Source organism: Pyxicephalus adspersus, chromosome 7 (assembly GCF_032062135.1).
Source record: "Pyxicephalus adspersus chromosome 7, UCB_Pads_2.0, whole genome shotgun sequence".
NCBI lineage: Eukaryota > Metazoa > Chordata > Amphibia > Anura > Pyxicephalidae > Pyxicephalus > Pyxicephalus adspersus.
The window spans coordinates 34007967-34035333 of record NC_092864.1 but is presented as its reverse complement, the minus strand read 5'-3'; the positions used below and the strand labels follow the sequence as shown (position 1 = coordinate 34035333).

The window sequence follows — 27367 nt, the reverse complement described above, 5'->3', positions numbered from 1 at the left end:
AGAGAAACTAAGCCCACTCTCTCATTAGGAAGTATTATGACAAGAAAGAGCTGTGCAAAGCTCCTAAACTGCTTAACCTGCCCATTGGTAACCCAGAGTGTGACTCAGGGTAAAAAAAGATGCTGAAAGCGATAACTAGTAAATAGAGTCTTACCAGATCTGCCGGTTTCCTCATATATATATATATATATATATATATATATATATTTGTTTTTGTTTTTTAAATATGTATATTTTTTAATTTGTATGCAATTTACTATTTTTACACGATTTTGTGTTTCAAACTTTATTATACTCATACAAATATACTATACTGTAAAATAAATTTTCATGCTTTTGGACATAAATCTGGACAGAAATGAACCACCGAGGAGGTTATTAAACAACTTTTTTCATTTGACATAGTACTGGCAACCTAATTTCTTTCTATCAGTTTGGGTTTTCCTTAGCAGCATCTCCTAATGGTATCATTATGACATACACTGTCATTGAAAATTAGCTCAACATAGGTCATTGTAAGTTAGAATTCATGTGTAATGGTGGTGACCATCTGTCACCCTGACTCTGGTGTATGCAGTGTACAGGTAGGAGGGTCACGGAGTGGTGGCTGGGAGTTTATACCTAAATCAGTTAATGAGCAAGACCAGGAAAGCCTAGCAGATCTAAGGTATTATTTCTTTACAGAAATAATAACATTCTGCGGCAGTTCAAAGTAAGTGGAGTCATGTTCATTATTATCTTAACCAGAGGAGCTTATGATCTAATGTCCTTATCATCGTTGCCAAGGCACTCCAGTTAGGTTAAAGTAGAACAAGAGCTTCAAAAGAGCATCTACTATCCCAAGAGCATCTAGTAATCATGTTGTTTCAGCTCATGTAACACCCACCCTCTATATTTTAAATTGATGGGTAGTACAGTCCTATAATTGCTTGCAATGTTTAGTTCAACTTGAGTAAAACTTGGCTTTAGTGAATGCTGAATAACGTATTATGCACTATATATCTTTTCAAACCTGGGATTGTTAACCAGGCTTTAAAGGATTTCTGCCAAAACTTAATGAATTCTTTAAATAACACTCCCTCCATTCCTACACTTACCTGACCCTTCTCTTTTCTAGAGTCAAATATCCTTTTATCAAGTGTTCTGAAAAGGCCCAGCAAGCACAGTATTAGCAGTAACTAAAAAGGATGTCAACCATCAGGTCTATTGCATACTAAAAGTACAGTTACCCTGTGTTCGTTGTTGTAAACCTGTTTAACTGCTGTAACTTAGTAGTCCAAAAAAGTGGGCCATACATTGAATATTAGACCCGGAGGTTAGCTTCAGGAGAGCCAGTTTACCTTCCAGTGGTCTTTTTGAAGTCCAATTTTAGTTTAGAATAAAGATAGAAAATTTAGAATTTAATGTTGCCTTTACTGCTTTATAAAGATATCCCCTCTTTTTTTGTTGTGTGTGAAACCTGAATAAGATATAAAGGGAATAGAGGTGGGGTACAGTAATGGAAGGCACTGACAGCAGCAAACACCATGCAGTTTTCTGTTTGAGATTATGGCGTTGTTTCTATCCCCATTGGAGGCATATCACCCATAACAGTTGGACCTGAGTTGGCCTTTTATTTATGAATAGAAATTTTAAATTGGAGACATAAAAATACCGATTTAGGGTCTAACATCAACTTTCTTGTTTTACTTTCAATAAGTCACTGATCCTGAACAGTAAAAAGCGGAAGGGTTAATGGAAGTCTTGACGTACATTTTTCTGGGTCATTGTATTGTGGATCGAAGTAAAGGCAACAGATCATGGACCTGCATCTTAAAATACACAGTGGGAATGGTAGTTCCAATATCTGTACCCAAAATCAGTATTTTATTACAACCTGCAAAGAGTCTGCCATTGTGCAGCAGTAAGGTATCCTTATATGTATTTGGAAAGTTCACTTTATTCACTTTGAACTATGTAAAAAGTAAATAACTCAGCCCCTTTAGAACTGGTTTCCTGATCACAAATTTTACAGCCTACAATTATCAGCCAGAACTCTTTTAAAAATGTAAATCAATACAGATCTGATATTATTGGGGATTTTTAAAAAAAAATTGAACAATTGTAATATCCTCTGTCAACCCTGTTTGGAGCGCACACACCTAACGTACCAACTGGAAATCTAGAATTCTATCTTATAAGACATGATTGGGTAAATAATAATGTAATAAGATTTTGTTTTAAATAATAATGTAATAGGATTTTGTTGTAGAGTGTGATTACTACACACATTATCATTGAAACTGTACATTTTTCTGCATTTATTAGAAATTTAGGATAATCTTGAAGTCGTACCTTTGTTCTGAGAATAACAATTTGGCCTTGCATACTTTTTTTTAAATCATTTTTATAATTTTAAAGCAGAACTAAAGTGAAAATTTAAGAATCGCAATTGCCTTGAATCTCCCAGTTCTCTCGATAGCGCTGGACCTTTCTTAATCCGGTCTTGCCTCTTCCTAGTGTTCTAGTGTTCTTTGTGCTGATGCTTCGCCACCATCTTTAATCCTCTCTTCCAGACTTCATGCTACGTCACCTGATCTCGCACTGCGCAGGCGCAAGATCGGGTGATGTAGCCCGCTGTTAATGGGGGGGAAAAGAGAGCTGATCTCACTGTGCATACATGTGATCGGCATCTCTTTCCCCATAGTGGGAAAAAATGCCCCATGAGCAGCCAGATCCTCCCTAGATGCATGACGTAGGTATCCCGGTAGGCTCTGTGCTCCCGTTCAGTCTTGATCACCGCGACGATCAAGACTTAAAAGGGTGTTGCACTTGTAAAGTAAAACATGTATTTTTTTATTTTTTTTATTTAAGGGTTGTCTACCTTATTATGTAAAGTAAAAATGTTGAGTTTAGGTCTGCTTTTCCATACAGCACAATTCTGTGTATTAATAGTGTCCGAAACATAGAACTGTGTTAGAGAGTAAAAGGTGGTGTCTTAAACATGTTGTATTATATATCTGGAGTGGCATTTCTCGACCAGGGTTCTGTGAAAACCTTATGGTTTCTCCATAATTTACTAGGCTCGGGATTCCTGTTTTGGCCGATTGACCTACCAGTGCCTGCATAATTCTAGACCCAATGCCACTTGGCAAACCGGCATGACACCAGCAATCTTTTTTTTAGCTGTCTGTAAGGTTGATATTGACTGTAAAAGGGGCATTCTTCCATCTAACAACCAATGTAAGAAGCATTTTCCAATTAACATGTGATAAATTAGTTTTTGCAGGGCACCTTAAGACTTGGAACTTATTTCAAGGGTTCCACTGTGGTCAAAATGTTGGGAAAAGCTAATCTGGAATATACAGCTAAATTGTGAGACTGCAGAGGTGGGGAGAAAGGGGTTGTGCAATCATAGGGTTAGAGTGTTTGGAAATATGAAATTAAGCAACCTTTTTAATTTGTTTTTTTTTTTTCTAGTTTGAAAAGGAGAAACAGCATGACATCAGGACCTTCTTCTCACCGAAATGTGCTTCTGAGAAAAAGCGCAAAAGAACAGAAGGAGACCCAGAGACTACTGAGCTACGTGAGGAACAAGAAGAAGCATCTTTGCAGGAAGTGTCCAATGTGGGCGCAGAAACCTTAGCAGACCTCAGTGAAGTAATAGACGTCGATGCACTCTTTACTGATGAAGATTTGGAGCAACAAGCCAAACGTTTTCGTTCTACGGAGAAGCAAGTTCCCAAATCCACCCCAAAGACCCTGCATGTAGGGAAAAGAAAGTCTTGGAGCGGAAAACCTTCTGCTTTGTTCTCTTCACCAAAAACACGTGGGCTTTCTGAAAGTAGCATTGTCACACCTCCGAGGCGTCCACTCTCTGACAAGCACTGGAACTGTCAGAGTTGCACCTACACCAATAATGCACTGCTGCCTTACTGCGAGGTCTGTGAAAGTCCCAGGAACCAAAAATGTGAGTATGAATAGCCAGTAAGTCTGTTCATCTTCTAATTCTTTGGGGAATTTATAGACAATATTAATTTACCTCAAACTACTACCTTCTCCTCTTCTAGATCATGTGCTATGATATTTTATTTTAACTTTTTTAAAACAGGTGGTACCACTATCTGGGACATTATCAACAGGCTTGTAAAATTTTGGTCTGGGCAGGTGCTAGGCATTTACCTCCATGATATAGGACCCTCCTACCCAAAATAAAAATAAAAAACCAATTGATAAATGTGTGGAGGGACAAAGTGGGGTGAGGGATGAAGTCTGTTGTGTGACAGATAGGGCTGACAATTTTAGTGCAGCATTGACATGTTTTGTCAGCCCCAACATTAAAGAGCACACTAGATGACTGGCAAATTCCTTTTTTGTTTTTTTCTTTTACTTGCTTTGCCATTGTAAGGTTAAAATATAACAAAGTATGCCTCTAATAAAAGTTTCTTCCTGAGCATACACTTTAACAGGCAACTCCTTTATCAAGCTCCAAGACATATGAGCATATTCATTTCCAAATTTGTTGATATTTTTATTGGTAATTGATCAATCAGAAGTTCTGAAACACTGCACACGTGCAAGATTATGCTGTTGCCATTACTGGACTGAAAAACCTGAATTTTAATTAGAAGCAATGAATTATTCATACAAACAATACCATTTGTGTACCTAAAATTGTTATTTAAAAACACATATGGTCGTGACCCAAAAAAGGGAGCTGCTTAATTTCTTTCTGAATCATTTCCGTATTAATCTGATCAGCTCAAGTGATCAAATAAAAATCTGCCAGTGTGTTTTAGCCATCAATGTTCTTACTAATAGTAGGCACCACTGTAATTGTCTAAAACACTTCCCTCTGCTGTAACCTGCATATAAAGATATATGAATGTTGATAGAGACCCTGACATCTTGACTTGAGGCTAGAATGTTAAGATCCCAATTTTGGCCTGGCAATATTGAATCCATGCTAACCTTGTCATCTTGGTTCCATTTTAATCTGGGATTAGTATAATACATTACAGCCTTATAGCCATATATGCAGCAGTTTTTTTTTAATTCATCTTGTTGCTTCTGTCTATCATATACTTAAGTGCTTCGCTATTCCTTGCTTTTCCTTGGGGGATTGGTCCTAACAGCATTCAGGTAATCAGAATACTGGTATTACTAATGGTCAAACAGCTACCCACAATGTATGGCAATATTACAAAACTGTACTGTAACTATAACTCTTTATTACATTAACTTTATGTTCTGGTAAAATCCTGTAGTTACTAGAATAGAATAGCCTAATAGTCAGTTAAGGCTACGTGGTCAGGGATAATGAGAGGGGGAATTTGGTGACATAGTGAAGCCAGTTTCAGAGGGAGGAGAGGTTTTTTTTAGCTGATAATGGTGATAACAAGAACCTTGTTATGTGAAGTCTTAGTTTCTTTTTTCCTTTTGAAAGATTAGGTTTGTATGACCAGCCATGTCATTATTGCCTGATATTTGCAGGTTTCTGGCAAAAGCTAAACTGCATGCATACGGTAAGTTTTGGATGCTAGGAAAATGGCGGAAGATTGAAAAAAAATTGTGGTGCCAGGTATTCGAATTAGGATGGTTAAGTTGGCCGGGATTAGTTCCTCTTTAAATACTCAATATCGAAAAGTATAATCACTTCAAGGAAGGTATCTGGGTTAGGTGATATGTCTGTTGTAGGGTTATTCTCCCTTATAAAGAGGAAAGATTATAGCTTAGCTTATAGAGGGGGTGGGGTGGGGGGACCATCTTGCCTTGCTTTTTAAATACTTCCTTACAGTTTTCTTGAGCCTAATCATGGCTTGAGCAGACAAATCAACCCAGAATACATTATGTTGTGCACAACCTCAGAAATGTGTAGCACAACCTCAGAAATGTGTAGACATTTTACTGAGCAACAATTTTTTATCTTAAGGATGTTAAACTCACAAAGTATTTTAATCATCTTAGCGATAACACAATGGCAATAAACAGAGAAAGCACTAAACCACAATTTGGCAACCAAATGTGACTAGGGTTGCATGGGAAGCATATGCTTTACTTGAGAGAGTGAAGAAAAACATGGCTCAAGCCCTTATGAAGATGGTACTCTAGAACCCCTGAAACTTGTTGGCTGTAATAAAATGAAATATAATTAGAATGTTTTGAATAAATAAATACACTTATAGTACAGATTAGTTATATGGAGATTTTACTACACCCATCTGCCTGTTTGCATTCATAATTTGCCTTCCAGACACCAACCACATAATGCAGTTTATGCTGTGGGATCCCTCTTCTCTTAGCTACTTTTGCACTATCTGTGTAACAATCAATGATTTATAGATAATATTCTAAAAGTAAAATACTTTTATAGAAGCTGCCATTCAAGCCCCAATACAGATGCTGCCCAACATTTCAGCCTTTTGTCAACATTCATGCAGTATGATACCATTTCAACCTTTGTTTTACGGATCTGCATTTTATACATCACCCTGAATACACTTGTCTGCTAACAACCATTTGGCTCAACGGCTTATTCATTCTCTGCATTTAGGGGATTTATTCCACCAATAAAAGAATCCCCGTAAACGACACAATTAGAAACTACAGCGGTGGGTAATTTTATATATAACGTTCTAAATGTTATGTTATAATACCCTTAACCGCAAATTTCACCTCGTAGCATTGGCGTCTAAAAGAGGCAAACGAGGTTATGCAGATTTGAAACGTCGACGCAGGGGGGCCCAAGATCCCACCTGAGCATCAATCTGTGAACGCGTCTCCTCACAAAGTGAAAGGTGCCAATTTCTGTCAAGAACGTATGTTGAAAGCTGCGATGGCATGGCATTATGCTGGCACAAATGGACATTTCTGATTAATGTCAGCAGGACGCGAATTCAATGGGCAGGAGCGGAGGTCCTGTTGCCATGGCAGCAAATAAGCCTAACATTCATTGCCCCGCTGTTTTCTTTCACTCGTCTGGAGATTTATGATGAAAAGGGCAATGAAATTATAGATTTTTAGTTCTTTCACTGACTAATGATGCAGCGTTTGCATTACATTGGAACTATCTGCAGTTTGCCAGACCCTGCGAGATAAAGTTCAACGCATTCCAGGAAAGTTTCTTAAAGTCGGTGTGGGGGTGGCGGGGGGGGGGTCACAGGATCCAACTTATTAGTCTCCAATTCCTGATTTTGTTGTTGATCGTATATGATCTGTCCACACAGGAAGCCAATTTAGGAAGAGAAGAAAAAATGCTTGCTGCTCGTATGTGCATCCACCCGTCATGCACAATGCCCTCATGGAGGCTTCATTAGAACTGCAGTTCACACAGGTGAACTGGGGAAATACATTTTTTTATTTTTAGAATTATGCCCTGCCCGTTATAAAAATGATTCAAGTGTAGCTATAGCTATGTTTTTGTTTTAGTTTTGGATAGAATAGGGGAGGGTAAACACCCTTCAACTTTTCATAGCTGTCTGTGTTCCCCACTGGAGGAATAATTTTCTGTATTTGTCCTGGTAACCAAAAGAGAAAGTAAGGTGTAAGCTAGCCAGTTACCAATTCTGTAGACAATACCTTTGTTTTGTTTTTTTACACCAAGAAATGTCATTTAAAAAATGTCCATGAAAAGGTTGTATAGTAGGTTTTTGAATAGATTCCGCTTCACTTCCTTTCCTTTACATGATGGTTTACTGGGACAGGAGGTGATGGTGTTTTTCCCAACAGGGTAGGGACACCTGAACAAAAATACTGACAATGGGTTTAACCCCACTATCCAACATTAATTATGTGTCACTGAATCAGGAGACTGTTGAGAATTAATCAATGTGCTATGATTTGTTTAGCATGATTTTTCAGAAGAGTTGCTAGCATTCTGGCCATGTAGCACCAAGGTTCAAGGTGTGCATGCCAATGGAGAAATAAATGGAGTTTCTAGGCCTAGTAGTCACCCTTGGAGCTTGATGGGAATAGGCTGTAAGTGGGTGGCACCCCCTGTATTGTGACCCAACTTTTCAATACCCACCCAAAACCACCAGGTGGTTACTAAAAAATGCCAGTTGATGCACCCGCCTAAAAGGGGCACTTTATGTCTTTTTCATCTTTTCATGGATTTCCTTTGGGCACTCTACGGTACTGGAAGGTTTGATTATGTCAATAACATATGACTATGGCCTCTGTCCATGGTATATAAATTAAAAGGACTTAGGGAGACAAATACAAATCTCTTTGCAGTTGATACTTACAGTATATGAATAATCAGGTCCCCTGTCCTACCAGCTGGAACTGTTATGTAGCAGAGATATGCAAATCCCTGGACTGTAAAATGAGGAAATGGTGCCAATATTTGTATTTCACAAATACATTTACCTGTTTGCCTGGAGTATCACTTTAATTTGTTGTTTTTTTTATTTAAGGTACATTATTTTCAAAAGCAATACCTAAAAAAATGCCTCTTTGTTCTTTATTCACATTTTCTTGATTAAGAAAGTTTAAACAACTCCTTTTTTAAGGGTTGTATACTGTATACACAGTATACAGATCTGTATACTGTGTAAATCAGGAATACCAACCTGCCATATTAGTAATGAGTTTTCTGCACATTGGTATCAGCCTGGGCATGGAAAGGGCACAGAAATTTGTAGCAGCTGTCACATTTCATAGTGCAGTTTTCAGTATGACTTTAATATTTTCCTTGCTGAAGATTGATATCTTGTGGTTTCCTTTTACCCGACTACAGGCTCCAAAAATGAAGTGTCTAACATAACCAACATTCTGGAGGAGAAGGAAAATGATGGGGATAATGAGCCTGTTGACTGTGCTCAGCAGGAGTCACCCCCCGCTCTTCCGTGTGACTTACAGGGGGATCATTTACTGAACATCCAAAACAGCAATGTGGAAGGCCACCCCGGGGAAAACTCAAAAACCACTGAACCAGGTAACAAACGCTTTCCTCCATGGCCAACGCCGCTGACTGTTTAATTGATGCAGGTACTTGCAATTGGATAGAAAGGGAGTTAGCTCTGGCTGCCAGATTAGTTTTTAATGTTTTTCTGTTTGTTTAATAAACTTTTTATAATGTTTTTCTATCACCGCTTGGTGACAGGGGTTTTGTATCCCATCAGGTAAGCCATTCTGGGGCGACTCTAGACTTTAATAATGTGCAAGGAGAGGTTTGGCTATTTCAGCTCTCAGTCTAAGCAGGGAGCATTGCGGCTGTTTATGGGCCTACTCTTTATAACAGTGGATTCTTTTCTTAACTCTTGTTAGCCCCACCATTCATTCTGCTACTTCCCTTCAGCTTTGTCTATCTTTATTGCTACTGTCTTTCCTTTGCAATCTCATCTCTTTCTCTGTAAGCTCCTTTCTGTTGCCCACTGTGTTCTTAAGTCTTCACTCAATTGGTTCAGTTTCTACTGTATTTCAATGTTTCTGGTGTTTTACCACATTGCCATGCTTAAGATGGTCATAAACTGGTTAAAAAATTATCAATTAAGGCTATGTGCACATCAGATGATTCTTGTCCGATTATCGCTTCAGGGCTAGTATCAGACTAGAATCTGACATGTGTACAGCGGCCGTCCGACGTTGTTCATGGATCCATACTGGTGGATCCACAAACAGTTGTAATACAAGTGAAAGAAAGAGTGCAGCGGGGTGCCGCTTGGTCGTTCTCCTCTCTTCATAGAGCAGAACAGCGCTGTATGTACAGCGCTCGTTCATGCATCTTTCGGTCCTTTGTTGTTGGAAAGGATCGTGAAAAATTCTTTCCAACATCAAAAATATAGAATGTGTATAAAGCTTATGAAGCTAGAGGTGATAAAGGTAAAAATTTATTGAAAATCTATTAAAAACTGGAATACTCTCAACTGATATTTATATGAAAGTCTGAAAAGGAAATACAATGTCTAAGTGTCTAATGGTCTTTCTGCAGAGGTCAGACCTAAAGCTCTGCAAAATCCATGCTTCCTATTGAGTGGTAACTGAGCAGTGACGTATCTGTCCTGTAAAGAGATACCGCTGCTTCCTCACAAGGAGCAATGGTCTTTCTTTGCAGCATGATGACAGAGCACAGGGTTTTCTACTTAAATTGTGCCTGCTTTCCAAAGAAAACAAACTGTAAGACTTAGCACACGTTTTGATTTGTTGTACCTGAAATGTATTTAAATTAAACTTGAGGTTGGTCTTTAATTATTACAGTGCTTCGTTGAGTGACTGCCTTTACATTACACTCTAAGGATCTCTCTTTCTGCAGTGTCTGTATTTTCTCCTACTCTTTCTTTTACTTATTCCTTTGACATTTAGTGTATGTTACTCATTTTTTCTTCCTGATCCCCAATAATATTTTCTTGTATCTCTATCATCACCTTGCTCATATATCTCCTGGTTGACTCTTTTTTTGTTGTTGTTTTTTTACCCCTGGTGGCTGCTCACCCTTTATTCAATATCCTGAATCCATACTTAATGTTTTTCATATTGTGCTTCATTGCAGAGCATTCTCACAGTTCCACTGCCTTACCAGCATATGACGGATTAATGTTCTGTGCCAGTAGGCACACAGATCGCATCTATTTATATAGCAAGGTATGTACACATAGAAGAGGCTCGCAGATTAGAAAGAAAAAAAATAAGACGTCCGGAGGAGAGCTGCTTATTGTCTCACTGATATTTGAGCAGCTACAGTGCCAGCTGGGATTTCCGTTTATTGAATTAAAAAGCCATATTGTCTTCTCTGCCAGAGAGGAGATTAACGGCAAGCTCTCAGCGGTCTGTCCGCAACACTTTGATTGCGAGCTCACAATTCTGCCCAGACCTGCCAACCACATCTGGGGCTCTACATTCACTCTCTGTAACCTTATATCAACCTCGGTCAGCGTTTCATGAAGGGGTGATGTTTCTAAATAAAGCTCAGCCATTCTTGTTCTCGGGGGGAGAAAATGAATGTGTCTGTATTGCTGATAGCTACTGGTCAGGTTGTTATTTTTATGCTCTTTGCACTATAAAACTGATATATTTAATTTGTTGTCTTGTTCATGTATGAGCAAATTAAGTAGTAACCTTGCTTAAAATACATTTGTCTGTTTCGGGAAACTGTCCAAAATAGTTTTTTCTCCCTACAAGATGATGATAAACCTGATAAGAATATTACCGCACATCCTAGTGTGTCCATGACATGTGGCTAGGCTGTTTTATGACTGCTCAAGAAAAGCTAAATTTTAAAGCTGGACTCCGGTGCTGAGCAAATATTATGTAAATATGAGACATATAAATTTTACATTGGTTTTGGTGCTTTGTGTATTCCTACAGGCTAGCACTCTAGCATTGCACCACTAGGGTCCAGGATTTGAATCTCAGCTTTGAATCAATGTTTTCTGAATGGAGATTATAGGTTTCCACCATGTTTCTGTGAGTTTCAACTAGGTTTTCCTCTGAGCATCCTGGTTTCCTGCCACCTCCCAAAAACATACTAGTTGGTTAAATTGGCTTCCTCTAAATTGACCATAAATTAGACTATGCAGTGTTCAACCCAGATTTTTTAAGCCAGGTGGGAAGAAATTGTAGGTGGGTGGCAGCCCCTGTTTTGTGACCCAACTCTTCAGTAAGCACCCAAAAACAGCCGGATGGTTACTGAAAAGTGCCAGGTGGTGCGCCCGGCTAAAAGGGGCTGGGGAGGACACTACTATGGTTGACAAAAGTCTGTGGTAAAGTTAAGTGAGTGCTATGCCTGTGAACTGAAGTACACAAAAATGTGTTGATAGGTCTGCAGGCTTTTAGCCATAAAGTGTGTTTTCCTTCTTGTAATTATATTAAATCTGTCTAACTAATTTACTATACTAATAATGCAACTGAGCTACATCTCCTATGGTAATTTAGGGCCATGCTTAATTAGTCCTAGGGTTTTACCGCCAACACCTTCCTTAAGAGTTTGTTGTACAATGCTGAATCTTAGCGGCTCTGCCATTGTAGGAGGAAATGTGAATTTGTTGTACTTGATCTACTCATTTTAAAGCAATATCCTGTTTAATATTTAGACCATAGCTCTTCTTTAAATGATGATTGCATATGTCCCCAATCAAATGCTATATGTGTCAATATAAAATAATAATTGGTAAATTAGATTTTGTCACATTTATCAGCACTGCAGAATCTGAGGAGCACTGACACACATCTTAATTATCAGCAAATCATATCTTGGCACTGCTTTATTAAACCCCGTAAACCTGTGTTTATCTCATTAGGATGGAGAACCATTGAACTGTAATTTCATTCCTTTGGATATTAAATTGGAAATCTGGGATGACTTACCCGAAGCAATGCAGCAGAAACAAAACAGATCCTTGGTAAGATAAGTCATTTGTAAGTGGGTTAATTAGCAGCACGTCGAGCTTTATCTTCTATGTCGGAAGAAATCACAGCCTCTCTGCTAGGAGACGGCACAGCTTGTCAGCGATTGGAAGTCCTTCCAAAAGTTTGCCGCACTTAGAGACCAATTGTTCTTTCCTAGGAAGCGTTATTAAACTTTTGACTGCAGCGTTTCGTCTCTGAGCTGTTTAAATATCATGTAGAAGTGCACAGATTCTGCAAGTTCCAGAACAGCATTTAAATAGGATTTGATAGACAGTATTTCCACTGCAAAAGCTTGCTGCTTAATATAAATGATCAGCCGTTCTGAACAGTATTTTACAGGACCTTGAGGTATTGTGTTTGAAGATTTTGTGTCAGAATGGTAGGAAAAAAACACAGTGGATCTAAGAAAGGGAAATAAAATTGGTACATTATCTTAAAGGGGATTCATTTATTCAATTAATAAAAAAATAAATAAAATAAGGACGGATGTGGAGGTGCCTACATCATTTTATCATATCTGTGTTCATTTAAAGCTCAACTCTGAGCAGTATAAGAAAACACATTTTTCCTCCCATTCCAAACTCCCACTAGCTTAAGAAACCATAAGGTAGTTACTTTTATTTTTTTTATACTAAGCATGCTGTTTATTTTTTGTGTCAATTGTTTTCATTTGGTTTTTCAAGCATATACATCACACACCACAAAACAAAGAACATACAGTTAGGTCCATAAATATTTGGACAGAGACAATTTTTTTTCTAATTTTGGATCTGTGCATTACCACAATTAATTTTAAATGAAACAACTCAGACGCAGTTGAACTGCAGACTTTCAGCTTTAATTCAGTAGGTTAAACAAAAAGATTGCATAAAAATGTGAGGAACTAAAGCTTTTTTTTTTTTAACACAGTCACTTCATTTCAGGTGCTTAAAAGTAATTGGACAAATTATAAAGCTGAAAAATACCGTATTTTTCGGACTATAAGACCCACTTTTTCTTCCCCAAAACTGGGGGGGAAAAGTGGGTGCATCTTATACACCGAATACATGTTAAATATAATTTAAAAAAATCATACTCATCCGATACCGCGATCCCGCGATGCTGCGTGCTTCTTCTCCTCGCTCTCCTCCCGGCTGCAGCGCGTGTCTCCTCCTCCTCTGAGCGAGGAGAAGCCGACACGCATACCCCCGCGATCCCATAAGCAGGCTGGATCAGCCTGCTTACGGGATCGCGAGGGCACGGGTGCCGGCTTCTCCTGGCTCTCCTCCCGGCTGCAGCGCGTGTCTCCTCCTCCTCCTCTGAGCGAGGAGAAGCCGGCACACGTGCCCTCGCGATCCGGTAAGCAGGCTGGATCAGCCTGCTTACGGGATCGCGAGGGCACGGGTGCCGGCTTCTCCTGGCTCTCCTCCCGGCTGCAGCGCGTGTCTCCTCCTCCTCCTCTGAGCGAGGAGAAGCCGGCACACGTGCCCTCGCGATCCGGTAAGCAGGCTGGATCAGCCTGCTTATGGGATCGCTGGGGTATGCGTGTCGGCTTCTCCTCGCTCAGAGGAGGAGGGGACACGCGCTGCAGCGAGGAGAAGAAGAAGCCCACAGCATCGCGGGATCGGGTGAGTATGATTTTTTGGCACAGGGTGATCAGAAGGGGATACATTGTGTCAATGTATCCCCTTCTAATCACTCTGTGTCAATGTATCCCCTTCTGATCACTCTGTGTCAGAGTGATTAGAAGGGGATACATTGACACAGAGTGATTAGAAGGCGATACATTGACACAGAGTGATTTTTTAGTATTTTGTTCAGAATCTTTTTTTTCTAGGTTTTTCTCCTTTAAAATTGGGTGCGTCTTATAGGCCGGAGCGTCTTATAGTCCGAAAAATACGGTATGTTCATTTTTAATACTTGGTTGAAAACCCTTTGCTGGCAATGGCAGTCAGTCTTGAACTCATAGACATCACCAGATGCTGGGTTTCCTCCTTCTTAATGCTTTGCCAGGCTTTTACTGCAGCGGCTTTCAGTTGCTGTTTGTTTGTGGGCCTTTCTGTCACAAGTTAAATCTTCAACAAGTGAAGTGCATGCTCAATTGGGTTCAGATCAGTTTTTGCAGCGTAAGGATGGCTTGTTTCACCTGCATATAGGAGCTCCTTTGACCGCATGTTGTCTGTTCACAGCAAAATCTTCCTCCAGGCCTTTTATCTGCTTAATTGAAAATGACATAACAAAGGAATTGCCCACACCAGCCGATGAAATAGCCTTTGAGTCAAGTGAGCCCCTGAAATGAGTGATTGTGTTAAAAAGGCTTTAGTTCCTCACATTGTCAGGCAATCTTTTTGTTCAGCCCACTGAATTAAAACTAAAAGTCTGCAGTTCAACTGCATCTGAGATGTTTCATTTAAAATTATTTGTGGTAATGTGCAGAACCAAAATTAGAAAAAAATTGTCGCTGTCTAAAGATTTATGGACCTAACTGTACCTAGTGGACATACATTGAATACTAACAATAGAATAATAAAAATAAAGAATATAGAATAAAAAAAGACAATCCAAAGGAGTACAGTAAATAACTTATGGTGAACAACAAAGCATGTACAGATTCATATTTGTGAGGGATCCAGCCCTCTATACCCTAATGATCACCTATACACCTTATTGCAAACACAACAAGCTGTCGTAACAGGCATGTTCATGGTGTACCTATGCCTATCTCAACAAACATAACCATAACATATATACCTGAATTTGAGGGGATTCTTCGAACCAGTCCCACATGGCCCAGGTTATTTTGAATTGCTCATATCGACCATCATCCTCCGCAATCATCAGTTCCATATGTCGGATTTTTTCCAATTCAGAGACCCAATCTTTTTTTGAAGGAGGGGACAGATACCTGTTTCCAGAGTCTCAGGATAAGAGCCCTAGTGGCTGTAAGGAAGTGATGAAGTACCCCCTTTTTAATTTAATCGATCCAGGGACCATAGATAATCTAAAACTACCTTTGCAGTGTTGTCAGTCAGGGATGTCAGACCCTGTACAGTCATTATACAATTAAATTACCTTTTCCCAAAAAACTAAAGATCGCTGGGCATTCCAACCAGATATGAATCATGGAACCCTTCTGAGAAAGGCAGCGCCAACATCTATCGAGCATAGATGTGGAGATTCTATGCAGGTCAACTGGACAATAATACCATCGAAACACAATCTTAAAGTTGGTCTCCTGTGCCTTACAATGCAGAGCCAATTTATGGGTCAGGACGAAAGATGTCTCCCAGTCATCCTCTGATATTGAGTTACCTAAATCTTGTTCCCAGTATTTAAAATAAACGTGTGCAGCAACATAAATTTGTTGTATAATTACCCTATAAAGCAATGAGATTATATGGGACGGTTTAGAAACAGAGGTATTGATTCTAGACCAGTCAATCTCCTACTGAGCACCGACTCAGTAGTAAAAGAGGATACGAAAGACTGCAGTTGCCTATATACACTGAGGGACAATGGACGGGGGCCATGTACCGTCAAATCTTGGGTGAGCACCTCCTTCGCTCAGCCAGGGCATTGAAAATTGGTCGTGGATGTGTATTCCAGCATGACAATGACCCAAAACACACGGCCAAGGCAACAAAGGAGTGGCTCAAGAAAAAGCACATGAAGGGCATGAACCTAAGGTCAGTTGGTGATAGTAACCCATTCTTTATCTTATACACTGTGGAACCAGTCAACCAAACGTACTAAAATAGAAGCACGGTAGTATGATATAGTATCTGGGGCCCCAACTCCACCTTTAATTTTAGGCTTTATTAGTGTACGGAGTGCTATGTCAGGATAATTCGCTTTCCAAATAAAGGTCTTAAACAACCTCTGTATCTTACGAAGAAATGTGGCAGGGAGAAAGATTGTGACTGTTTGAAGAGTAGTCTGGCTATTATATCCATTTTTAAAGTGTTTACTCAGGCAAAACATGACAAGGGGAGAGAATTGTACTTCTGGAGATCTGATTCGAACTTACTAAGCAGAGGGGTATTATTAGAAGCAAACAGATTGAGGGGGTCAGAGGTAATGAGTATAACCTGGTACTTAATGGCATCAGTGTAAATCCTAAAGGATGTATTAGAACTGATAGACGAGATCTGGGCTGCTATCAAGAACACATTAAGAATTTCCGATTTGGAAAAGTTTACTTGAAAACTACTATATAGGCCCAATTTTTCAAATTCTTTCAGTACAGAAGGAATGATGGTGTGGGGGGATGGTATGTAGAGTAGCTATTGATCCCTGTGGACCAAAACGGGCATGTACTGCGATATCCTATTAACTATCATTTTGGAAAAAAATTTCATGTCTAGGTTAATTGGGGCGATAGGCCTGTAGTTTGAGCAAAGTGTGTGGTCCTTTCCAGGTTTTGGGATGACGGTGACATTGGGCCTCTAGGCTTTGTGTCGGAAAGGGTATGTCGGACAAAATAGAGGAGAACACTTTGGTCAAGAAAGGTACTACTTGAAGAGCATGGAGCTTATAAAACTGTAGCGTGAAACCATCTGGGCCCGGGCTTTTCCTCGCCGGTGTTGATTTAATAGCCGCAGAGACCTCGTCTTCAGTAAATGGAGATTCCAGTTGGGCAACTACCTTGTTCTAATACTGGGAGAGCTGTCTCATTGGGGTGAATTTGTTATAGATCGGAGTAGAACGTGAAAGACTTGCAGGATATCCCTAGGGGTGAAGAACAGGTCTCCCTTTGCAGTACAAATGCAGGGGACATATGTAGCCGATGATCTTGGGTGCAGCCCCCTCACTAGCAACTTTCCACATTCATCACCAAATTGATATATTAGTTTGCGAAAATGATCCCAATGGCATTGATGTGCCAGATCATAGAGTTCGAGAATACGGGTTCTAGCGGTGGTTAGCTCTAAAAAAAATATCGGGGGACATAGATTGTTTATGTAACCATTTTAGGGATCTAATCTTGTCATTGAGGGTTTCAATCTCCTGCGCTCAGATCTTTTTAGGTCTGGCCCCTTGCTGTAATAAAATACCCTGAACAACTGTCTTCATAGCCTCCCATTGTATGGGTAATAAGGTAGGATCAGAGGAGTGGTCTTTGAGGAAATTTTTGATCCTGTCTTTAACTGCCTTTGCACGTATTGCATCCTTAAACAAGGAGTCATTACACTTCCATGTCCAGGACTTAAAGCCTGTCTGTGGGATACGAATGGTTACCGTGAACAAAGAGTGATCAGACCAGGGACAGGAATCTATGGAGGCAGTGACTCACTGTGGAGGCGGAGTGACTCACCAGAATATATTCAATATGGGAAAACACCGTGTGGATTGGAGTAAAATGTGTAGTCCTTAATAAATAGGTATCTTCCATGGGGGTCAGTTAAAATATCTAATATTTGAATTGGCAGAGTTTTGTGGAATGTTACTAATACTCTCTTTGTTTTAGACTCTGGGTTTGAGCTATGGAACCATGAGGTATAGTACCGATTGCGAAGGGAAGGGATCTTGTTTGTCTGGAAGTGGGTTTCTTGGAGGATCAGGATCTGTACTTTCGCCTTATGCTGAACGTAGAGTAGCTGTGAACGCTTATTGGGGCTAATAATACCCTTTACATTAAGGGTGCGAATTCTCAAGGAATGGGCCTGTGGAGATTGTGAGGACATTTGTATTTCGAGCTCTGAGGCTAAAAAATTGTGTGTAAGGGGCTGCAGTGGGATTGGGAGTTCCACCGAACCTGTTTGGGGAAACAGGGAAAGTAGGGTAGGGGATGAGTAAGGATTAGGAGTTACCAGACAGGCAAGAGGGGCCAAACTTTCAATGAGAATCTACTGTGGGATCAAATTTAATCCCAACTTCCGTCTATCCAAGACTGAGGCCTTTGGGGGAAGGTGTCGGTGTATAGAGGGAATTAACCGATCCCGCCTGGGGAAACGCCTAAATAAACACCAGGAGGGTCTACTTGTGAAGTGGGCATCAAAGTAATCATGTGCTTTTAACAATGTCATACCAGCCAAATGGTAACCTGGGGAAAAAGCCAGTTAAAGCATGTAAGCAGATACTCCCAAAATGTATGGTGCTCAAGGAACATATCCAAGCACATGGAAGAAAAGATATGGGCTGTAAATAAGATCCATCATATATCAGAACATAGCCAATACTAATTGGAACTTTAACATAAGAATAATCATTAGAGTGGAGCCTCTCCCCATGGGTCTCCCAGGCGAACCTGTCCCAGAACAACCAGGAATTGCATAACACAAGTTTATTGTTTACTGTGGAGACCGGGGGGGGAGGCAGCACCAAAACAGGTAGCATAAACTAATATCAAAACAAAAACATTTACTTTCATAGGGCCTTGAACAAGGCGATAATTAAAAAAATGTAGCTCTATAGTAGCGCTCCAGGTCAGACTAAGCTCGGAGGTACTGGGAAAACCAAACAATAAGTACAGTTATTAGTCATGTGGGGCAGAAGAAGAGTCACTATTAGAGAAGGTATGTAATAAAAGTTCATAGCATACAAATATCAAAACAGAAGCTTTTATGGTATTTTGAACATAAGGAATGGTGGGGATGATGTTTCTCTTCAGCAACGCTCCAGGCCAGACTAAGCCCGAAGATAACGGGAAACCAAGCAAAAAGAGCAGGTATTCGCCAAGGAGAGCAGGAGGAGAGACAAAAGCAGACCGGTATGAAACAAAAATACACAGCATTGGCTTGGTAGCTATACCTACCTAAACGTATCCCATGGAAGCAGTTCAGAGCGATTGTGAGCTCCGCTGTAGTGGCTTCAGCTGTGGTATGTGTAGCAGTTGAGGCACTTGAGGATATCTGAACAGGATAATGCTTTTCAGGTTGAGGAGAAGCCTTGAACGGTTAGTTCCAAAACTTGGGGCAACTCAAGGACAAGGAAAAAGAGAGTTCCATGCGTTGTACTAAGTAAAACGTGGCTGAGAAGCAGGGACCATCCAGCATGATTCACTAACAGAAGGGGAATAAAAACAAAAACAAAAAAAGGGGGTGGGGCGGAAATATAAATAGGAGAACAGCTGCATTCCGTGCATAGATGAAGAAAACAGGAATTACGAGGGGTTGTTAAGAAGTTCCTGGCTTTGCCCCCTTCCAGATGAAATAGAAAAATGAGTGTGGGGCATATGACAGCCTAATATCTTAGTATGTAACTGCAAATATCAGGTCTTTGCGATTCTTAAAACTGGTTTTTCTTTTAGTGAGAAGCTGTGATGGCAGAGGCACAAGCAAGTTTCACGTCGTTGGAGTTACACTTACAACTTCAGGACATTTACACTGAGATGTCACAAACACTGGGGGCGGCGGGAGTGTTCTACCTACAGCACTGTCAAAACCTGGATATCTCGTTTCAAGACTGGGCATTTCACCGTTGAAGATGAGTCCCACAATGGGCGCTCCCCAACCTCAACTGACCCGGCAACCTGCGATGCTGTCTGTGAGCTGATTATTGAGGATCGGCGATTATCCACAAAGAATATAGCCCAAACTTGAAGAAACACCTAAAGAAGCAACGTTTTGAGGACATTTCTGAAGTCAAAGATGCTGCTGAGAGCTGGTTTGCTTCCCAACCAAAGGACTTTTGTTTAAACAGTCTAGAAAAGCTGCAACTACCCTGTACCAAGTGCATCAGTCTCAGGGGGGAATATGTTAAATAAATGTGTTATTTCATAACTCTGGCTCTTTTTTCTGGGCAAAAACAGGAACTTCTCAGCACCCCCTGGTGAGCCACAGCCGGTGATGACGTATGATCCACAGATTGAGCTTGAGGGTCACTTGGTGATCAGTTGGAACGGGTAGCCCCGTCGTTATGGTATGTTTCTTTTAGCTGTTTAAGAGCCCTACGAAGGTCCAGGGTGAATTTAGATAGATCTGGCAGAAGTTGAAGGTGTGCTCCAGCATATACAATAGATTCTGCATCTGTCGGCATCCCCAGCAGTGAAGCAAAAGTGGAACAAACCGCTGTGGCAAGCTCTGAATTGGGTACTGACTCCGGAAGGCCTCTGATGCGAATGTTGTTTCGCCGATTATAGTTGAGCCTCATGGCATTCCAGGATCGCACTGTCTGTAGAAACTTGAGTAGATAATTCAGAACATGTAGCTTGCAGAGAATGGGTAGTATTGGTAACTTGCTGCAGCAACCGTTGCACAGCTTGAAATTCAGATTTGCAACTCGCCTCTAGTTTACCAATACTTGATTCCAGGTCCTGCCTTGTAGGTAGTTCCCTGCGGTGCGCCTTCCAGTCCCAGGTGTCCTCCCTATCCAATGGGGAGGCCCTTGATGAGGGAGAGTAAGCCATGCTGCCTGGTATATAGGGGCTTCTAATAGGTGAGTCTTGAGAATCTTGTTTCAGCAATAGTGATGTGGCCTCAGGGTCTAGTGGGGTATGAGCTGTCCCTGGATTCTGGGCACTTTGGGCTGCCTCGTGTTGACCCGCTGTTTGCGATCCTGAACCGGAAGTTGCGGTTTCTACTAGAGGCTTTGCGGCCTGGACTTTTGCAGCCTGGGTCCCCTTAACTTTAGGACCCATCCGCGCTGGATAAAAAGGTACTAAGCGTGCCTACTCATGATATATTCCCACGGGTGGCTCGGAGCTCTCCTCACACCCGTCCTACTCTGCCATCAGCTGGCCACGCCCCCCCCCATGCTGTTTTTTTTTTTACTGTCATTTACCGTTCTAATGTTTTGTACTCCACTGGAATGCAGGCATAATCCAGGGGTACTGCAAAATTCAGGAATTCAACCCCCCTGCTAATTATTTTGTGTTGGTTTAGTTAGGCAAATGTAGCCTGTTTTTATATGCTTTCATCTTGCATTTAGCATCAGCTTGAGATGCTTCCGAGATCATTCAGAGTTTTTTTTACAGGTACTCTACAATGTTTTCCCCCAGCCCTTTTTAGCCAGCATTTTTCATTATCCACCTGTCTGTTTTTGTGTGGTTACTGAAAAGTTTGATCTCAATACAGGGGACAGTTGGGACATAAAAAGTAAATGAAACAATTGTTTTTGCTAACAGGGTGGGCATTACAAAGTTGTAACAAAGTATAAGGGGTGGTATAAAGCTGGCAGTATTATAGGAACTACTAGATTACTATAACAACAGCAATTGGGAACAATAAATTTGTAATGTGTTGCCCAGCCCACTTGTTGACTACCCAAAACAGTTTCTTCCCATCCAGCTTCAAAATCTTTCTTGGGAGAACACTGCTTTAGGTGTCCTTTCTGACTTGCGTTTTCCCTCCCAAGTTTTTGTTTACTATTGACTTGTATCCGAATGTGAACAAAAATTGGTGTACTCAGGCTCTAGGCTGTCACTCAGGACTGAAGGAAACCAGTTCAAGTACATAAAGTACCTGAATTGGCACAGCAGTTAGAAGTAACAGATAGGTAAATAAGTCTTGTAACTTGTCAACTGTTACTGCTTAACAAAAGGTAAATACTTTCCATTAATCTTGCTGTTAAACAGTAATGTCTACAGCTGTCTTTAGCAGTTTATAACAGCAGTAAAATTTTGATTTACAAGATAGCTTAATTGAACACTGAAAATTTATCATAAAAAGATCTTAAAAGACACAAAAAAGAATATCCTTTTAAAAGATTAGGAACTCTTAGCAATTCAATTGTAGACAAGAACTAAGATTACTTTCACTACACAACCATACACAAAGTATTCAAATATTACAGTTAAAACAATGTACAGGGTAATAAAGCATCCAAACTTATGGCTGCTAAATTTAGGAATAGAGTGCAACATTCAAAAACTCTATTTGTGTTTAAAGCCAAGACCAATATTAAACTTATGAACCCGCAAGATATAGCAGAGGAATTTTGTAAATACTACATGGCTTTATATAATCTGAAGGAAGATTCGCTTGTGCACCAACCAAAAATAGATGAGATTGAGACATTTTTAAAGAAGTTGAAACTACCTAAAGTGTTTAAAGTGGCCATAAAACAGCTTAATTCACCCTTTAGAGTAGGGGAGATACAGAAAGTTATTAGGTTGCTTCCGCCCAATAAAACACCAGAAGCGGATGTTTTACCAGGTGAATATTATAAAGCGTTTCAGGAAGTCTGTTTTTCAAGAAGCTGCTAAAACTAGTGCATTTCCTTCTGAAATGTTGCAGGCCACTAATATTACCATCCCTAAGCCTAGGAAGGACCCAGTTTCACCTCCAAACTTTCGCTATTGAATTAGGATCGATGCAAAACTATTAGCTAATCGACTTTATAACCCTTTACCAGCTTTGATAAAACCTGAACAAGTGGGGTTTGTAAGAGGGCGACAAGCAATGGACGCTACTCGTCGCATGTTAAATATTATGAGATACACTGAAATATATCTATCCCATCTGTAGTACATAAGCTATTACAATATTTCAGGAAGCTTTCATACTATAAACTTAACAATATAAAGTCTCAAGTGCTACCCATGGAATTGACCTGTGCCCAAATAAGTAAGCTAAGAGTAAAATCTACTTTCCAATGGGAATCTAAGGAGATACCTTATCTGGGGTAAAATTAACATACCCCACTAACTTAATTTTTCAACAAACTATTCAGTGCTTCTATCCAAGTTAAAGAAAGATTTAAATAATATGGCTAAAGAGGAAGTGTCTTGGGTAGGCAGAGTGGCGACTTTTAAGATGATGGTGTTACCCAAAATTCTATATCTTTTTAGAACTCTGCCAATACAAATTCCTAAAACCTATTTCAGGTCTATACAGAGTTTATTGATGAGATATGTTTGGGCCTATAGAAAAGCCAGGGTTAGACATGCAGTTATGATTAAACATATCAATACTGGAGGCCTAGGACTACCAGACTTATTATTATTATAAAGCATCAGTATTGACTGTGTTACAATATTTTTTTTTATTGAATTTAATGATAGATTATTGTTTAACATGGAGCATGCTTTTTGTAAGAAGACGAATTTGGCGACTTTATTCCTGGCAAAGTCAATAGATTCTTTAATTGGGCTACCTGCCTATTCAACAATAGAGGCTGCCTTTTCAGTTTTGTCTGGAGCGGTTTCCAAGACCACAATGAATATGGTAACCATGGAATTTCCGATACCAACTGATGTATATTCATATATGATTCAATACATCAATATTGGGCACTGGAAACAATTGAATCTCCATACTTTTCAAGATATACACTCTTGTCCATCTACTCTACAGTTCCAACAAACACTTCATTACTTTGGTATGTCTCGTACAGATGCTTACTCCCTATGTCGGATACTCTATTTCCATAAGACTTATCCATATAAGTCACTATATATATATATATATATATATATATATACAACCTCAGTGAGTTTTTTTAATAGAACATCTCAACTAAACAGAGGTATTCCGATAGCGTACCAAATACTCCAGGGGAAAGAAGATGACCGCTATTTTAAAATGGGAGATTGAATTGAAAATAACCCTCCCAAATGAACATTTGCAAAGGGCTATTCAATCTGCCTGAAAAAAAACACACACTGTATTTCTCCCTGGGAATCCTACCTCAAAATATTACTTAGGTGGTATAGAACACAATATGTAATAGGGAAATATGATTTGTCAGTATCACACAATGTTCGCGGTTATGTGACCAAGTGGGCTTATTGAGCTATATTTTTTGGTATGATGTGGCATGAGGTATTTAAGTTGTTGTTGCAGGTGACAGGAATAATTGTACGACCCACCCCTTAAGAGCAATATCCAATGAAATATAGACTATTAGTGGCACACAGTTTAAGTGCAATTAGACAGTCCATAGCTTCCTTGAGATGTATTGAAGCCCCTGATTTAAGTGATATATTAGCAGGTTAAACCTGCAAGTTTTATATGAAAAATTGTTTGCTGAAAATTAAGGTACAATAACCAAATTTTACATATACTGGTCCCCTGGATCAAACCTTCTAAATCTACATTACAAATGTGATCAAACAGATTGAAATACATAGCACTGACCTTAATTATTGGATACTGTTTTATTGTTTTGATTGGGGTCACCCCTTAAGATCATTAGAGGGACTTGATTTTTTTTTCTTTCCTTTTCTTTTGTCTGTTTGTATATTGTGTATATTTGTATTGCATAAATACTAACAAAATTTCAATAAAAATTAAATAAAAAAAAAAAAAAAAAAAGGAACTGTTAGCAACATATAATTTGATGCAAAAGCAATTGAGAATCTCTAAATGAGACAACATGCAGACCAGCTACATCAATAGATTTTTTTTTTTTTTAGTAGCAACCAATATTTTCTTTCCATAGATGTTTTTTTATGTCGGCTTTCCACGGATAATACATATTTATAAATAATTGACAGGTTGGTTTATGAATACTATTTATAATGGAGCAATATTATACAACCTTCCGGACTGATTTTTTGCAGAGGTCCTCTGCTCATTTTTGGATTGTGGTTGACAGGCTAAATGGCCTCTAACACCCCTGCCCACCACAACTAAGTTCCAATATGACATTAAGACTGAGCTACAATCAAACAACTGATGATACATGTAAGGGATCTATTTATTCCTGTCAAATGATTTGAAATTTTGACCAATTTAAGCTGCGTACACACTTCCAATTTTTATCGTTCAAAATGAACGACGAACGATCGATTGGGCAAAAATCGTTCGTAAAAAAAGTAACCGACGAACGAGGAAAGTCGTTGGAAATGAACGACCGGACCGGCGGATCGGATTGGACGACGATCGTTGACCATCGTTCGTGTGTACGATCGTTCATTGATCGTCCATGGTCTGAGCATGCGTGATGAACGAACGTTCCTGCGGTGCACGTAACTTCCTGTATCGTTCAAACGATCGCATCTATTGTGTGTACAATATCTACGAACGATTGTGTCGTTATCTGTATGTACAGGATCGGTGCTATACGATCGTTCGCAGATATCGTGCAGGATCGTTCGTCGTTCGTTTACCAACGATAATAATTGGAAGTGTGTACGTAGCTTAAGTCTTACAGGACTAATTGTCCCTCCCCAACCTGTAACTAGGCAAAAAAGTAAGGAAGCAGACTTGTCTTAATTTTCCTACTAGTAGCACATTCCTTGTTAGCATCTGACTATTGCAGCACAAATGATCGGTTCCCTTACAGCAGGGATGTCCAAACTTTTTGCAAAGAGGGCCAGATTTGGTGAGGTGACCATTCAGCACATAATCAGGGTTAGTGTGGGTGTGGCCCTGCATGGGCTTCGTGCAGAGCATGTTCTTGAAATCAGAGTGGGCGTTGTCTGTGTGGGTCCCCCACAGCATACGCCCACTATAATAAGGTAGGGGAGTCCCTGTGCAGACATGGGGACTCCCGTCCTGCCAATTATGCCCGCCGAGTAGCGGGCCAATAATTGCAAGGCAGTTGATCAACTCTAATGAAATATAAAATAGTTTTTTTGTATGCATGTAATTTTATACTGTGGTCAACAGTGCTGGCGGGCTGCATAATAACTAAACACGGGCCTCAATTGGCCATGCCTGCCTTACACTTTTTCCTGTCTCTGCAAGCACAATGATGTGAGTACCTACGGGGAGGGTAAACAAGCCACTTGTCCCCACAGAAGACGTTTTTTCTTGTTAGTTTCTTAAAGGGCATAACCTAGAGCCAATATAGGGTCTTTGAACTTAGCAGAAAAGTTTACACTTTTTGTTTTAGGTAACGATTTTTTTTCCTTGCTTTTTTGCACTGGCTCTTTAATTAGTAGCTGACAGGGTGACAAACTGGATGTCATAGATTTTTGTAGTCTCCCAGACCAGTCAACAAGTACATGTACATGTAATTCATTGCTGTGGTGATTTGGCTGCAAAAGTTCCTTCCTTGTGTCAGAGCGACCAGCACTCTAAGATGGCACGTACAAGAGGTCAATCTGGGGCCAGCTGGTCACAGAATCACCACACATTTGTGCAAGACCTATTCCAGTCTGAGAACATCCACAATCCCCTAAAGATTGTGCTGTATTGTTCCAGTGCCTAAAGACCTTTTCTGCTCCCTATCTGTTGGTACGGTATAGTCAGGATTCAGAAACTCACTACTTTTCTGGTACCTTGATGATTGAGGATGACCATGAGTAGTGGGACCTGTTGGGGGTCAAGACTTTTGGAGCCGTTAATTGTAGTCGTGGCTTTTTTGCACCTACCCCAGGTTCTTCAACAGGAACCTGCTTCTGTCATCTACCGTCTGGACTGTGTTGCCTTTCCTTCACTTTACCCTCCCTTGTGACTTCATAGGATGTAGGTCCCCTGTCCCATGATGGCCTCATTCACAACACCACACTTGTTTTTGGCTTTTACCTGCATTTTTTTGGTGTTAGTGACAGAATGTTTTTAATTATTTAGGAAGCATGATTGACTGATGTGGTGGAGAGTCAGCTCACTACTTAATGGAACAGTTCCGTCTTCAGCTGTCTATATTTGAATCTGCTAATTTGACATTGATCTTCATTGATCCTGATGTCTGTTAATCATATTCTCAGTTTAAATTGTATAAGCATGTGAGAGAAACAAAAATGTCTATACGAGTGAGTATGCTTTTTGAGGTTGCATTGCTGCTTCACCATATTGACTTATACATTTTTTTGAACTTTATATTTCTAAAAAATAAAATATATTGACAACAATATGTGTGATGTATAACAAAGAGAGAAACATATATCAGGCGAGCATAACGATGCACTATACCCCAATGTCCACTCATCACATATCAATTTAATACAGATTATCTGATCATACTAGAGGGATGGACAGTCAGAATATGAATTGCCTTTAATGGTTATTCCTGTATAGGTTAAACCTTCCAATTGCAAGCCTCCAATGCGTACCGCAGAGGTGGTCCTTCTCCTGACCCCTCCGGGGGGTGCACCGACTGTGGGACGCGCACTGGGGTTTGGAGAACCCTGGCCTATTGCATTGGGCTTATGGCTTTGAATCTCCAGAGGGAATTTCACATTTTTTAGTGTTTTTTCTCTGATGTTTTTATTTTCACCTACAACTCAAATACA

The 27367-nt window shown here is 39.9% G+C and overlaps 1 protein-coding gene across 4 annotated transcripts in view; it reads left to right on the top strand.

The window, feature by feature from the left end:
* Positions 1–27367, top strand: part of ZRANB3 (zinc finger RANBP2-type containing 3) — a 197292-nt gene that overhangs the window by 136263 nt on the left and 33662 nt on the right. For all 4 annotated transcript variants that reach the window (XM_072418092.1, XM_072418089.1, XM_072418090.1 and 1 more), the window contains 4 exons: positions 3460–3949; positions 8720–8917; positions 10472–10563; positions 12219–12320. In XM_072418092.1, the coding sequence (XP_072274193.1) occupies positions 3460–3949; positions 8720–8917; positions 10472–10563; positions 12219–12320 (882 nt within the window). The remainder of the gene's footprint in view (positions 1–3459; positions 3950–8719; positions 8918–10471; positions 10564–12218; positions 12321–27367) is intronic.